General features: G+C 50.6%; 1 protein-coding gene across 3 annotated transcripts in view; it reads right to left on the bottom strand.

The window, feature by feature from the left end:
• Positions 1-16727, bottom strand: part of LOC119975239 (sperm acrosome membrane-associated protein 6) — a 65099-nt gene that overhangs the window by 39194 nt on the left and 9178 nt on the right. For all 3 annotated transcript variants that reach the window (XM_038814903.1, XM_038814904.1, XM_038814905.1), the window contains 2 exons: positions 10578-10646; positions 562-585 (listed from right to left, as the gene is read on the bottom strand). In XM_038814903.1, coding sequence (XP_038670831.1) covers positions 562-585; positions 10578-10646 — 93 coding nt within the window. The remainder of the gene's footprint in view (positions 1-561; positions 586-10577; positions 10647-16727) is intronic.

Raw genomic sequence — 16727 nt, 5'->3', positions numbered from 1 at the left:
CTGCAACCCATTCCCCGTCTCTGTAACCTCATCCAGTCCCCTGCAACCCTCCTATCTCTGTAACCTCATCCAGTCCCCTGCAACCTTCCCTATATCCGTAACATCATCCAGTCCCCTGCAACCCTCCCTATCACTGTAACCTCATCTAGTCCCCTGCGACCCTCCCTATCTCTGTAACCTCATCCAGTCCCCTGCAACACTCCGAGATCTCTGTACTCCTTCAATTCCGGCCTCTTGAACATCACCCGATTCCCATCGCTCCACCATTGGCGGCTGTGCCTCCAGCTGCCTGGGGCCATAACCTCTGGAATTCCTAAACCTCTCTGCCTCTCACTCTCTTTCTATTTATTTCTGTCTCAGTCACCCGTCTCTAATATATCCTTAAGGGTGATACTTCCTTATGGGTCATCGCCACTTTGATGTATGTGGGATCTTGCTCTGCACAAAATGGCTGCCACATTTCTTACATCACATAGTGAAGCACTTTGGGATGTCCTGAGGTGGGGGCAGGTGCTAGAGAAATGAAGTTCTTTCTCGTTATATATAAATGAAAAGACTTACCACAGGTGTAGTTGCAGGGTGTTGCTGAAATACAGAGAGAGAGAGAAAGTCATTTTATTCAGGCAACGTGTGGTTCTCTCGAGATCCAGTTTAGGGTGAGGTGCCAGTGTTCCTACTCCATTCGACCTTCCTCCTTCCCCCCTCTTCATCTCCTTCCATCACCACATCCTCCATTCCTCTCTCTCTCATGTGCTTCTACTGCTTCCCCCTTAAATACATCAACATTATTCACCTCAAACACACTCTGTGAGAGCGAGTCCCGCATTCTCTCCACTCCTTAAGGGAGAGAATCCCACATTCTCCCCACTCCCCCAAGGGAGTAAGTTCCACATTCTCCCCACTCCCCGTGGGAGCAGGTTCCACATTCTCCCCACTCCCCGTGGGAGCAGGTTCCACATTCTCCCCACTCCCCGTGGGAGCAGGTTCCACATTCTCCCCACTCCCCATGGGAGCAGGTTCCACATTCTCCCCACTCCCCCCGTGGGAGCAGGTTCCACATTCTCCCCACTCCCCGTGGGAACAGGTTCCACATTCTCCCCACTCCCCATGGGAGCATGTTCCACATTCTCCCCACTGCCTGTGGGAGTGAGTTCCACATTCTCCCCACTCCCCGTGGGAGCATGTTCCACATTCTCCCCACTCCCCCATGGGAGTAAGTTCCACATTCTCCCCACTCCCCGTGGGAGCAGGTTTCACATTCTCCCCACTCCCCGTGGGAGTAAGTTCCACATTCTCCCCACTCCCTGTGGGAGCAGGTTCCACATTCTCCCCACTCCCCGTGGGAGCAGATTACACATTCTCCCCACTCCCAGTGGGAGTAAGTTCCACATTCTCCCCACTCCCTGCAGGAGTAGGTTCTACATTCTCCCTACTCCTCACGAGAGTAGGTTCCACATTCTCCCCATTCCCTGGGTAAACACGTTTCTCCTGAATTCCCCACTGGATATATTGGTGACTCGCATATTGATGGCCCTGAGCTCTTGTATTCCCTCCACCTCACATGTGGAAACATCTTCTCTACAGCAACATGATAAAATCCCTTTCATAATTTTAAAGATCAGGGGCACGATTCTCCGCCGGCTGCATTCTCCGTTTTGCCGTTTCCCGACGGTGTGGGACTGCCCCACAATGGGAAAGCCCATTGACCGACCGGCGTAATGGAGAATCCCGCCGGCAGGTCGGGGCAGAAATCTGTTGCGGCGGGGCAGAGAATCCAGCCCCTGGGCTGAACTGTGCACAATACTCCAAGTATGGTCTAACCAAGGGATATAGAGACCAGAACTGTGCACAGATCTCCCAGTGTGGTCTGTAATGATATGTATATTGATTGGGATGTATCGAGTTAATAAGTTAATAATAATGCTTCTTACCACTAGAGGGAACCACAGAACAGTCATATATATATATCATGTCACCAGTCCTGGCCCCACACCTAAGGGACATATTCGCGGACTCACTGGCAGGGGGCACCCTGCTCCCAACGCTAGCGCAGGCCACAATCTCACTAATACCCATGAAAGATAAAGACCTGACGGAATGTGGATCATACAGACCCATTTCACTGTTGAACCTGGATGCGAAAATATTTGCAAAGGTCCTGGCCAAAAAGCTGGAGGGCTGCGTACCAGAGGTGGTCGCAGAGGACCAAACGGGCTTTGTCAATGGTAGGCAGTGATGCGATCATCACTTCATTCAAAGACCCGAGTGAAGTAAACTGTGGCTTTAATCGGCTTACAACTGAGCCTGCCTGCTACTAAACAGAACTGAGGGCGGACTCGTAGGACCGCAGCACTTATACTTCCTGCTGGGGGCGGAGCCAAGGGCAGAGCCCTGTACATGCTCCTCATCTCCCCCTGTGGGCAGAGCCATGCAACGGCTCACAGATGGAGCCCACAGGGACACAGTAATATACAGTGTGGATTTATACTGGTTACACATTCACCACATTCACCTCCTGTTAAAAAAATCAAGTCCGGCGATGGTGATGGTTCTATAAGTTCAGTCGGTCCGGCGCTTGAATCGTGCGTTGAGACCGACGGAGCACTGGAGTTGCAGTCGCTTCGGATGGCTGTGGCAGGATGGTCGGTGTGAATCCGAGGGTGGACTCCGGGGGGGGGGGGGGGGGGTGCTTCTTCCAGAGCTTCATTCCTGCGGACCGGTTTGACGAGTGAAAGGGGGCGCAGGAAGCAAGTAGGTGCAGGGGCGCAGGGTGTAGGAGGTCGGGTGGGGTGTAGTGTGGGGGGTACCTCGCAGTAGTGGTAGTGGTAGTAGTAGTAGATCCTGCAGGTGCCAGGTCCCGGAGGGAAACGGTGTCCTGTCGGTCATCGGGGTGTTCGACAAACGTGTAGTGGGGGTTTGAGTACAGGAGCACTCTCTACCAGCGGGTCTGTTTTATGTGTCCGGACGTGCCTCTGAAGGCCCGGTGTCCTCAACCAGGATGGAAGCGAGGCCCCCTTGGTAGTGCCCCTAGGGAAGACAAATAATCGATCATGAGGAGTCTGATTTGTGGCCGTACAAAGGAGGGACCTAATTCCATGGAGCACGTCGGGGAGGACCTCCTGCCAGCGGGAGGTCGGGAGATTCCTGGACCATAGGGTCAGTAGGACAGTTTTCCAGACTGTTGCGTTCTCTCTCTCCACCTGCCTGTTCCCCCTGGGGTTAGAGCTGGTAGTCCTGCTCGAGGCAATGCCCTTGTTGAGCAGGTACTGACGCAGTTCATCGCTCATGAAGGACGAACCCCTGTCACTGTGAACGTAGCTGGGGAAACCAAACAGGGTGAAGACACTGTGCAGGGCTCTGATGACTGTATGGGAGGTCATATCGGGGCACGGGGTGGCAAACAGGAAATGGGAGAATTCATCTATAATATTGAGAAAGTAGATGTTACGGTTGGTCAAGGGGCGGGGCCCTTTGAAATCAATACTCAGTCGTTCAAAGGGCCGGTATGCCTTTACCAGGTGGGCCTTGTCTGGTCTATAGAAGTGCGGTTTACACTCCGCGCAGATCGGGCAATTCCTGGTGACAGGTTTAACCTCCTCGGTAGAGAAAGGCAGATTGCGGGCCTTGATGTAATGGGCGAGCCGGGTGACCCCCGGGTGGCAGAGGTCATTGTGGATAGACTGTAGTCGGTCGTCTTGCGCACTGGCGCATGTGCCGCGGGACAGGGCATCTGGGGGCTCGTTGAGCTTCCCAGGACGGTATACAATATCATAATTATAGGTGGAGAGTTCAATCATCCACCGCAAGATTTTGTCATTCTTGATTTTGCCCCGCTTCGAGTTATCAAACATAAAGGCAACCGATCTCTGGTCGGTGATGAGGGTAAACCTCCTACCTGCGAGGTAGTGCCTCCAGTGCCGTACAGCTTCCACAATGGCTTGAGCTTCCTTTTCGACTGAGGAGTGTCAAAGTTCCGAAGCGGAGAGGGTTCGGGAAAAGAACGCTACTGGCCTACCTGCCTGGTTCAGAGTGGCGGCGAGAGCGACCTCTGAGGCGTCGGTCTCCACCTGGAATGGAACGGATTCATCTACCGCCCGCATGACGGCTTTGGCGATGTCTTCCTTGATGCAGTTGAAGGCCTGGCGAGGTCGGCTGACAGTGGGAAGAGTGTAGCCTTAAATATTGAGCGGGCTTTGTCCGCATACTGGGGGACCCACTGGGCGTAGTATGAGAAAAATCCGAGGCACCTCTTGAGGGCCCTGGAACAGTGAGGGAGAGGGAGTTGTAAGAGGGGGGCATACGATCAGGATCGGGTCCTAGGACCCCGTTTTCCACGACGTAGCTGAGGATGGCTAGCCTGGTTGTGCGAAAAAATAATTTCTCCTTATTATAGGTGAGGTTGAGTTTTTGGGCGGTTTGGAGAAATCGGTGGAGGTTGGCGTCGTGGTCCTGCTGATCATGGCCGCAGATGGTGACGTTATCCAAGTACGGAAACGTGGCCCGCAGCCCGTACTGGTCCACCATTCGGTCCATTTCTCGTTGGAACACCAAGACCCCATTCATGGCGCCAAAGGGAACCCGGAGGAAATGGAAGAGGCGGCCGTCTGCCTCGAACGCCGTGTAGTGGCGGTCCTCCGGGCGGATTGGGAGCTGCCGGTATGCAGACTTCAGATCCACCGTAGAGAAGATGCGGTACTGGGCGATCTGATTTACCATGTCTGCAATCCGGGGGAGGGGGTACGCATCAAGTTGCGTAAACCGATTAATGGTCTGGCTGTAATCAACCACCATCCGGAACTTTTCCCCGGTCTTGACGACCCCCACCTGAGCTCTCCAGGAGCTATTACTGGCCTCTATGATTCCCTCACGTAAGAGATGCTGGACTTCGGATCTAATAAACAGCCTGTCCTGCAGGCTATACCTCCTGCTGCGAGTGGCCACTGGTTTGCAGTTGGCGGTGAGATTAGCGAAGAGTGGAGGGGGGTCGATTTTTAGAGTTGTTGGACTGCATATAGTGAGTGGGGGAAGGGGTCCGCCGAAGCTGAGTGTTAGGCTCCTGAGGTTGCAATGGAAATCCAGTCGTAGGAGGAGGGGGGGCGCAGAGGTCTGGGAGTACATACAGTTGGAAGTTGGTGTAGTTGGCACCCTGTATTGTTAACGTTGCAATAGTGCGCCCCTGTATCTGAACGGAGTGCGACCCCGAGGCGAGGGAGATAGTTTGCTGTGTCGGAAATATCGGGAGCGAGAAGCGTCTTACCAGATCTGGGTGAACGAAGCTCTCGGTGCTCCCGGAGTCGAAGAGGCACGGTGTCTCATATCCGTTGATTTGGACGGACACCATGGAGCTTTTGAGGTGCTTTGGCCGCGACTGGTCCAAAGTGACTGCACTGACCTGCGGGTAGTCGGTGGCGTCGTCGGCGGTGCTGGAGCGGCCCCGTGATGACTGTCCGAGGAGGTCGTAGTCATCGAGTGGCGTATCGGGTGATGGCCAAGATGGCGGCCCCTGTGGATCGCACGTGGCGGGCGGCGAGGAAGATGGCGCCCAAGATGGCGGCCCCCATGAATGGCACATGGCCGGCTGTGTGGGGGAGGATTGCCAAGATGGCGGCCCCAATGAGTCGCACATGTTGTGCGGAGGCGGAGTCGGCAGACACGCTGCCACATTGCGGGGTCTACGGAATTGTGAGTTGAAGGAGCGAGAGTTCGGGTTAGGGTTCGAGTTAGAGTTTTTAGCTTTGGCCAGGCAGACCTTAGCAAAGTGCCCTTTCCGCCCGCAGCTGCTGCAGCCCGCATTGCGGGCCGGGCAGTGCTGCCGGGAGTGTTGGGGCTGGCCGCAAAAGTGGCACGATAGCCCTCCGTGGTGGGCGGGTGGCTGCGCGGCGCAGGCCTGGGGCAGTCTCTGGTCGGGGGTCCACAATGGGGTCGCATGATCGGCCGGGAATGCATTTAAACTTTGGAAAGCAACCCCTGGGCCCCTTTCTCGAGAAGACACTGCTGCACATAATTGGATCGGACCCCTGCAACATACACGTCTCGGACGGCGAGTTCCATGTGCTGGGAGGCTGTCACGGCCTGGAAGTTACATTCTCGTGCTAGAGCTTTAAGGTCACGCAGGTAGTCTTCTAGCGACTCTGCAGGGCGCTGGCGGCGAGTTGTAAAGATGTGCCGCGCGTAGACTTCATTCACGGGCCACACGTTCAGGCGGTCGAGTATCGCGAGGGCCTCAGTATAAGAGTCAGTTACATCAAGTTGAGTTGAAATACGATGGCTCACCCGTGCGTGGAGAAGACTGAGTTTCTGTTCTTCTGTAACAGAGGAGGTAGTCGACGCAGCCAGGTAGGCCTTGAAGCACCGAAGCCAATGCAAAAAATTTATTTTGCTTCTGTGGCCTCTGGATTGAGTTCCAGTCAGTCAGATTTGAGGGCTGATAAAGCAGCGACTGACACGAGCGACCGGGTCACGGCCCTGGAGAAGGAAGTGGCGAGACTGGGCACAACACAGGGGAGCCTGAAGGGCAGAGTAGACGACCAGGAAAACCGCTCAAGGAGGCAAAATGTCAGGATAGTGGGCCTGCCAGAAGGGAGCGAGGGTAGAAACCCCACAGCATACGTGGCTGCGATGCTGGGCAACTTATTGGGGAGGAAAACTTTCCCCAACCCACCGGAAATGGACAGAGCACATCGGTCGCTGCACCCGAAGCCCAAGGCAGGGAAACAACCGAGAGCAGTCATAGCCAAACTGCACCGGTACCGGGATAGGGAGGCAATCCTGCGCTGGGCCAAGGAAAATAGAGCTTGCAAATGGGAAGAGCACGCCATCCGAATCTATGAGGATCTTGGGGCAGATATAACTAGGAGACGGGCTGAGTTCAACAGAACGAAAGCAGCTCTCCACAGGAGCAGAGTGTGTTTTGGTTTGCTGTACCCAGAGAAACTCTGGGTCACATACTGAAACAGGGAATATTTCTTTACAGCCCCCGCTGAGGCGAATAGGTTCGTCAAGGAGCACGGGCTGGAAAACAACCAGGGGGGGTAGGGACGAGGGGCCCCTGGCAAGGGGCAATGACACGCCGACGGGGGGGGTGGGGAGGGGCGAGGCAATGCCAGCCCCCCCACCCCGGCAGGAACACGCAGAACAAAGAACAAATCACTGCCCGAGGGACCGCTCCAGGTGGGAGGCCAGGCCCCAGCACGAGGGCTCTGTTGTGATAAAATTTGTTGTTGAAAACTTGAATAAAAATTATTCCAAAAAAAAAGGAAGGACAAAGCCACAAGCGACAGTCTGATGGCAAGCTGAGGCCCAAAACCAAATTGTAAATAAATGCCTATAAACATGTGCCTCGGCCATATTGGGGAATGTAAAATATGTATGCTGGTTAAAGGGGGTGGCCACAGTTGTTATTATGAAGATGCTTACCTGTAAATATACATGTTAATTTTTGCGTGTTTTTTTTTCTAATAATTTGTAATTTGTTGGATATAAAATATGAAAACTCAATAAAAAACATTTCCAAAAAAAAAGGTTTGAGGGCTGATTCCATAGTAGTTTCTTAAGCCGATTAAATTGATGCGACCATCAATTCATTCAAAGACATGAGTGAAGTAAACTGTGGCTTTAATCGGCTTACAACTGAGCCTGCCTGCGACTAAACGGAACTGAGGGCGGACTCGTAGGAACGCAGCACTTATACTTCCTGCTGGGGGCGGAGCCAAGGGCGGAGCCCTGTACAAGCTCCTCATCTCCCCCTGTGGGCAGAGCCGCGCAACGGCTCACAGCTGGAGCCCACAGGAACACAGTAATGTACAGTGTGAATTTATAGTGGTTAGACATTTACCACAGGCAGCTCACAGCGAACGTCAGGCAGCAGCTGAATGTGATAATGACCCCCCCCCCCCCCCCCCCCCCCCCCCCCCCCCGGGAGAGAACACCAGAGGTGATCGTCTCCCCGGTCCCAGAAAAGGCCTTTGACAGAGTCGAAGCTGCCTCCTCGAGGTGCTGGAACGGTTTGCGCTAGGAGCAGGATTCACCGCCTGGGTGAGGGTCCTGTACAACGCTCCCAAAGCGAGCGTCCAAACTATCACCACCAGCTCTGAATACTTTCAGCTACAGAGAGTAACAAGACAGGGCTGCCCCCTGTCCCCACTCTTGTTCGCGCTAGCGATCGAGCCCCTGGCGATAGCCCTGCGGGATGCGAAAAGCTGGAGAGGAGACAGAGAGCACAGAGTCTCACTCTATGCAGATGACCTGCTCCTCAATGTCTCGAAGCCTCAGGAGGGACTGAAGGTAAAACTGCAAATACTGAAAGAGTTTGGCACCTTCTCGGGCTACAAACTAAACCTGGGCAAAAGTGAGGCATTCCCAGTGAACCCAAACGGAGGAGGGAGAAAGCTGGAGGGGCTCCCGTTAAAAACAGCCCAGAACAGATTCCGCTACCTGGGGATCCAGATAGCCAGAGACTGGACACAGATCCACAAGTGGAACCTGACCAACCTGGTGGAGGAAGTAAGAAGAGACCTTCAAAGGTGGGGCTCACTCCCACTCTCCATGGCGGGGAGAGTGTAGACGATCAAGATGAACGTACTGCCAAGGTTTCTCTTCCTGTTTAGATCCATCCCGATCTTCATCCCTAAGGCCTTTTTCCAAAACATAGACAGGCTAATCATGGCGTTTGTGTTGGGGGGGTAGAACCCGAGAACTCCCAAACCAACACTGCAAAGAGGGAAAGTCAGAGGGGGCCTGGCTCTATCGAATGTACAGTACTACCATTGGGCAGCAACGGCAGAAAGAGTGAGGGGATGGGTACAAGAACCCGACACAGATTGGGTACAAATGGAGGAGGCATCCTGTAAAAGAACAACCCACTGGGCCCTGGCCACAGCAGCACTCCCATCCTCCTCAACAAGATACACAACGAGCCCAGTGGTAGCGGCCACGCTGAGAACGTGGACCCAGCTGAGACAACACTTCGGGATAATCAAAATGTCCCTTATGGCCCCCATCTGCGGCAATCACAGATTCCTCCAGATGGATGTGGGATGGGGGCACACTGATGGTCGGGGACTTCTACGTAGGGCACAGACTGGATACATTGGACGAACTGATGAGGAAGTGGAAACTAGCAAAGGGACAGGAATTGAGACACCTCCAAATAAAGCACTTCCTCCGCAAAGAGACAGTTGGGTACCCCGGGGCCCCAGAAAGCACACTACTAGAGGACCTGATAGGCACAAGCAGCGAGAAGGTGGGCTATGTGTGAAAATATACGGACAGCTCCTGAACAGAGCCCGAACACCACTGGATGGGACCAGACAAAAATGCAAGGATGAACTGGGGACAGAGGTAGGATGGGGACTCTGGAGCGAAGCACTGAGCGGGTGAACTCCACCTCCTCCTGCGCAAGGCTAAGCCTAATGCAGCTCAAAGTGGTGCACAGACCAGAACGCGAATGAGCAGGTTCTTCCCGGAGGTAAAGGACAAATGTGAACGGTGCCAGAAGGGCCTGGCCAACCATACCCACATGTTTTGGGCTTGTACCAAGCTTGCTGGGTTCTGGACAGCCTTCTCCGAGGCAATGTCCAAGGTTGTGAGGGTGAGAGTGAAGCCATGCCCAATAGTGGCAATCTTCGGGGTATCGGAGCTGCCTGAGCTACACATGGGGTAGAGGACTGACGCCCTGGCTTTTGCTTCCCTAATTGCACGCCGGAGAATCCTGCTCGGCTGGCGATCGACAGCTCCACCCAAAGCTGCAGGCTGGCTCGCTGACCTTTTGGAATTTCTCCACCTGGAAGTACGCCATTCGAGGGTCAGAGGAAGGCTTCCTGGATACTTGGGGCAGTTTGTCGGTCTGTTCCAAAACCTGTTTGAGGCCAGCAACGAGGAGTAAGCCAAGGAAAAAAAAAGATGAATAACCAAAGATCTGTGCAACCCGGGGAGGGAGAGAAAATGGGGAAATCACAAGAGGAAGGATGCTGAAACCAATGGGGGGGGGGGGGGGGGGGGGGGGGAGGGGGGGGGGATATCATAGACCAATCCAGAGGGCAGCAAAATGTACGTACAGTTAGTCAAATGAAGGACCAAACAAACCTCTCTGTAAAATAAAGCAAATTAGCGCGGGCAAGAAAATTGTAATGTATATAAGTAACAACTGTTTATAAATATGAGAAAAGCCAATGAAAAGATTTTCAATAAATATATATATATATATATATATATATATATATATATATAATGGGACTTCAAGGATTCTGAGAGTTAGGAGTTGGAAGGCAGCTGGAAGAGTGCCCGGCATAGGAGCAAAATACTTAAGAAGTCTGTTCGTTAGAGATAGCATAGTTTAATATAGAAACCTTCTACTTTAGCAATGTGAATGCATCTTAGTTCGTAGTGTAATTAAATTTATAATTTTGTTTATTAACAAAGGTTTGTGTTCTTTATTCAACACTACGCATCCAGGACATCCAGGTAAAGTAAAATAGAGAACACAACATGGTCTAATTAAGGGATATGGAACACTGTGCAGGAGTGGAGATCAGGATGGGAAGAATGGTTGAATATAAAAGAACAGGAACAGAATAAACCTTCTTTCAGACGATATACTTTGTGCAGAACTTCCTGCTCCACCTTGTCCAGGAGACTTGCGTAAGATTCTAGGAACAATAAACACACCAGAGATTTAAAGGAGATTTGAGGAACGTGCTGGATACTGTATACTCTTTGGAGAAATGGAGAGATCGCATTAGTTTCTAAATATGCAACAGGTTAAAATGAATAGCTCTCCAGTTACAAAATGATGGCAGTTAAGCTCACAGCTCAGCCTCTGTAACTCCGCTTCATTTTGCTCTGACCCCACACCCAGGCTGAAGCAATGAACCAGAGTGAACATGGATCAGTTGCCAGGCTCACATAATCAAACACAGGGCAATTGATGATGGCAGAGAGCACCCACAGGATGGACTGATTGGACGGCTACAGCTGGGGGCTGGCACCTCAGGGTGGGACAAATGTCCTCTTCCTGTGTGATACTGTCCCCGGATCCTAAGAGGCTGCATTTTTGCCATAGTCCTGTTGGCCTGCAGAATCAGGAGCAGTTCTCGAATGAGGGAAGAATGGGCTGCCACTTGCTGGATTACGGAGGAATGATAGGTGATAACATTGAAATGTGTAAAATTATTCGAGGTATTGACAGGGCCACTGCTGGGTGGCTGTTTCTGCCCCCTCTCCCCCCCTCCCCCCCCCCTCCCCTCCGGGCTAGACAGTCTAGAACATAAGAACATAAGAACTAGGAGCAGGAGTAGGCCACCTGGCCCCTCGAGCCTGCTCCGCCATTCAATGAGATCATGGCTGATCTTTTGTGGACTCAGCTCCACTTTCTGGCCCGAACACCATAACCCTTAATCCCTTTATTCTTCAAAAAACTATCGATCCACCCAGGTCTCTCTGCACAGCAGCATGTTCTAATATTTTATAATTTAAATAATAATCCCTTTTGCTATTATTCCTACCAAAATGGATAACCTCATATTTGTCAACATTGTATTCCACCTGCCAGACCCTAGCCCAGGGGTGGGCAAACTTTTCCGTGCAAGGGCCACATTTAGAAATGCACAATTCACAAAGGGCCGCATAGTATATTAAGTAAAATAATTACTTCACCCGGTTATGATTCTGGGCGCCTCATATAGAACATAGAACAGCACAGAACAGGCCCTTCGGCCCTTGACGTTGTGCCGAGCAATGATCACCCTACTCAAGTCAACGTATCCACCCTATACCAGTAAGTAACCCAACAGCCCCCCCGCATTAACCTTAAAAAAAAAAAGATTTAAAAAAAAAAAAATTTTTTTTTTTTTTTAATGACTTGGTGGGCCGCAGAAATACCTTTGGCGGGCCGCATGCGGCCCGCGGGCCGTAGTTTGCCCACCCCTGCCCTAGCCCATTCACTTAAACTATCCAAATCCCTCTGCAGACTTCCAGTATCCTCTGCACTTTTTGCTTTACCACTCATCTTAGTGTCGTCTGCAAACTTGGACACATTGCCCTTGGTCCCCAAATCCAAATTATCTATGTAAATTGTGAACAATTGTGGGCTCAACACTGATCCCTGAGAGACACCACTAGCTACTGATCGCCAACCAGAGAAACACCCATTAATCCCCACTCTTTGATTTCTATTAATTAACCAATCCTCTATCCATGCTACTACTTTACCCTTAATGCCATGTATCTTTATCTTATGCAGCAACCTTTTGTGTGGCACCTTGTCAAAGGCTTTCTGGAAATCCAGGTATACCACATCCATTGGCTCCCCATTATCTACTGCACTGGTAATGTCCTCAAAAAATTACACTAAATTAGTTAGGCATGACCTGCCCTTTATGAACCCATGCTGTGCCTGTCCAATGGGACAATTTCCATCCAGATGCCTCGTTATTTCTTCTTTGATGATAGATTCCAGCATCTTCCCTACTACAGAAGTTAAGCTCACTGGCCTATAATTTCCTGCTTTCTGCCTACCCCATTTTTTAAACAGTGGTATCACATTTGCTTATTTCCAATCCGCTAGGACCACCCCAGAGTCTAGTGAATTTTAGTAAATTATCACTAGTGCATCTGCAATTTCCCTAGCCATCTCTTTTAGCACTCTGGGATGCATTCCATCAGGGCCAGGAGACTTGTCTACCTTTAGCCCCATTAGCTTGCCCATCACTCCCTCCTTAGTAATAACAATCCTCTCAAGGTCCTCACCTGTCATAGCCTCATTTCTATCAGTCACTGGCATGTTATTTGTGTCTTCCACTGTGAAGACCGACCCAGAAAACCTGTTCAGTTCCTCAGCCATTTCCTCATCTCCCATTATTAAATCTCCCTTCTCATCCACTAAAGGACCGGTATTTACCTTAGCCACTCTTTTTGTTTTATATATTTGTTGAAACTTTTACTATCTGTTTTTATATTCTGAGCACGTTTACTCTCATAATCTATCTTACTCTTCTTTATAGCTTTTTTAGTAGATTTCTGTTGCCCCCTAAAGATTTCCCAGTCCTCTAGACTCCCATTAATCTTTGCCACTTTGCATGCTTTTTCCTTCAATTTGATACTCTCCCTTATTTCCTTAGATATCCATGGTCGATTTTCCCTCTTTCTACCGTCCTTCCTTTTTGTTGGTATAAACCTTTGCTGAGCACTGTGAAAAATCGCTTGGAATGTTCTCCGCTGTTCCTCAACTGTTTCACCATAAATTCTTTGCTCACAGTCTACCGTAGCCAGTTCTTCTCTCATCCCATTGTAATCTCCTTTATTTAAGCACAAAACACTCGTGTTCGATTTTACCTTCTCACCCTCCATCTGTATTTTAAATTCCACCATCTTGTGATCGCTCCTTCCGAGAGGTTCCCTAACTATGAGATCATTAATCAATCTTGTCTCATTACACAGGGCCAGATCTAGGTCCGCTTGTTCCCTCATAGGTTCCATTCATACGTTCTAGGAAACTATCACTATCACTATAAACTCCTCCTCAAGGCTGCCTTGACCGACCTGGTTAAACCAATCGACATGTAGATTAAAATCCCCCATGATAACTGCTGTACCATTTCTACATGCATCAGTTATTTCTTTGTTTATTGCCTGCTTCACCATAATTTTACTATTTGGTGGCCTATAAACTACTCCTATCAGTGACTTTTTCGCCTTACTATTCCTGATTTCCACCCAAATGGATTCAACCTTATCCTCCATAGCACCAATGTCATCCCTTACTATTGCCCAGATGTCATTCTTAAATAACAGAGCTACACCACCCCCCCCCCCCCCCCCTTACCATCCACTCAGTCCTTCCGAATAGTTTGAGACCATCCTTTAACCATGTTTCAGTAATGGCCACTAAATCATAGTCATTCACGATGATTTGGGCCATCAACCTTATTCCGAATACTGCGAGCATTCAGGTAAAGTACAGTTATGCTGGCTTTTATACCTCTGTTTTGAATCTTAACATCTCCAGTTTTATTCCTTTTAGTATTACTGGGCCTATTCACTGAGCTCCCCTCAGTCACTGTACCTTGTACTGTCGCCCTTTTAGATTTTTGACTATGGCTTCTCTGCCTTACACTTTCCCCCTTACTGCCTTTTGTTTCTGTCTCTATTTTACTACCTTCTGACTTCCTGCATCAGTTCCCATCCCCCGCCACATTAGTTTAAACCCTCCCCAACAACTCTAGCAAACACAGCCCCCCCCCCCCCCCCACCCCCCTTCCTCCCCCCACCCCAGGACATTGGTTCCAGTCCTGCCCAGGTGAAGACCATCCGGTTTGTACTGGTCCCACCTCCCCAGAACCGGTTCCAATGCCCCAAGAATTTGAATCCCTCCCTGTTGCACCATCTCTCGAGCCATGCATTCATCCCATCTATCCTGACATTCCTACTCTGACTAGCTTGTGGCACTGGTAGCAATCCTGAGATTACTACCTTTGAGGTCCTACTTTTTAGTTTAACTCCTAACTCCCTGAATTCAGCTTGTAGGACCTCATCCCGTTTTTTACCTATTTCGTTGGTGCCTATGTGCACCGCAACAGCTGGCTGTTCACCCTTCCCCCCCCCCCCCCCCCCCACCCCCCTAGAATGTCTTGTAGCTGCTCCAAGGCATCCTTGACCCTTGCACCAGGGAGGCAACATGCCATCCTGGAGTCTCGATTGCGTCCACAGAACCGCCTGTCTATTCCCCTTACGATTGAGTCGCCTATCACTATGGTCCTGCCATTCTTCTTCCTGTCCTCCGATGACATGAACCTGGCTGCTGCTGCCTTCCCCTGGTGAGCCATCTCCCTCAACAGTATCCAAAGCGGTATATCTGTTTTGCAGGGAGATGACCGCAGGGGACACCTGCACTGCCTTCCTACTCTTGCTCTGTCTTTTGGTCACCCATTTTCTATCTCCCCCAGTAACTTTCACCTGCGATGTGACCAACTCGCTAAACGTGCTATCCATGACTCCAAAGTGAGTCCATCCGCAGCTCCAGAGCCATCAAGCGGTCTAACAGAAGCTGCAACTGAACACACTTCGTGCACGTGAAGGAGCCAGGGACAGTGTACGTGTCCCTGAGCTCCCACATCGCACACAAGGAGCATGACATGGGTCTGGGATCTCCTGCCATGTCTTAAACCTTAGGTTAACTTATACACCTAAGGGGCAGCACGGTGGCCTAGTGGTTAGCACAACCGCCTCACGGCGCTGAGGTCCCAGGTTCGATCCCGGCTCTGGGTCACTGTCTGTGTGGAGTTTGCACATTCTCCCCGTGTCTGCGTGGGTTTCGCCCCCACAACCCAAAAATGTGCAGAGTAGGTGGATTGGCCACGCTAAAATTGCCCCTTAATTAGAAAAAATAATTGGCTAATCTAAATTTATTTTAAAAAACTTATACACCTACAATTCCAAAAAATGAAAGAAAAAAATAAATAAATCAATTAGACAATGAAAAGAAAAACTACTTACCAGTCACTTACAAGGGTTAAAAAGCACCTCCTCTCCACCCAGCTTCGAATTCCCACCTCACTCTTTGCTGTCTCACTCTGGCTGTGTCTTCTTTGGCTCACTGGGAGAACTCACTCCCAAGGGGTGGGATGGGGGGTGGTGGGGGGGGGGGGGGGTGCCACAGTCTCAGGATGGCAGGATGAGGAGATGGTCATTTTGGACTGAGATGAGGAAAAATGTTTTCATTCAGAGGGTTGAGAGTTTTTGGAATTCTGTATACGTCGCTGAGTACATTTAAGAATGAAATTGATAGATTTCCGAGCAGCAGCGACAATGGAGTGAGGTTGAAGAGCAACCATGATGTTATAGAATGTGATTGCAGACTCGAGGGACAGAATGGATTGGCCATGCTAAATTGCCCGTAGTGCCCTAAAAAGTAAGGTTAAGTGGGGGGGTTGTTGGGTTACGGGTATAGGGTGGATACGTGGGTTTAAGTAGGGTGATCATTGCTCGGCACAACATCGAGGGCTGAAGGGCCTGTTCTGTGCTGTACTGTACTGTTCTATGTTCTAATGGCCTCCTCCCACTCCTAGCTCTGACTTTCTTATGCAATGTCGCTGTCCAATTGACTGTTTCAACGAATTCCTTATCCAATAACAACACAGGAGAAGGCCATTTGGCCCATCGCACCCCAGCTGGCCCAAAGAACAAAGAAAAGGACAGCACAGGAACAAGCCCTTCGGCCCTCCAAGCCTGTGCCGACCATGCTGCCCATCTAAACTAAAATCGTCTACACTTTCTGGGTCCGTATCCCTCTATTCCCATCCTATTCATGTATTTGTCAAGGTGCCCCTTAAATGTCACTATTGTCCCTGCTTCCACCATCTCCTCTGGCAGCGAGTTCCAGGCACCCACTACACTCTGTGTAAAAAACTTCCCTCGTACATCTCCTCGAAACCTTGCCCCTCGCACCTTAAACCTATGCCCCTTAGTAATTGACCCCTCTACCCTGGGGAAAAGCCTCTGAGTATCCACTCTGTCGATGCCCCTCATAATTTTGTAAACCTCTATCAGGTCGCCCCTCAACCTCCTTCATTCCAGTGAGAACAAACCAAGTTTATCCAACCTCTCCTCATAGCTAATGCCCTCCATACCAGGCAACATCCTGGTAAATCTCTTCTGCACCCTCTCTAAAGCCTCCACATCCTTTGAAAGGTCTGTCCAATGAATCTCTCTCCCCCATGCTCTTTCCCTCCATA

The sequence above is a fragment of the Scyliorhinus canicula genome, chromosome 12 (genome assembly GCF_902713615.1).
Source record: "Scyliorhinus canicula chromosome 12, sScyCan1.1, whole genome shotgun sequence".
NCBI classification, from domain to species: Eukaryota; Metazoa; Chordata; class Chondrichthyes; order Carcharhiniformes; family Scyliorhinidae; genus Scyliorhinus; species Scyliorhinus canicula.
Note: the sequence above shows the minus strand (reverse complement) of the source record. Positions and strands in the feature narration are given on the sequence as shown.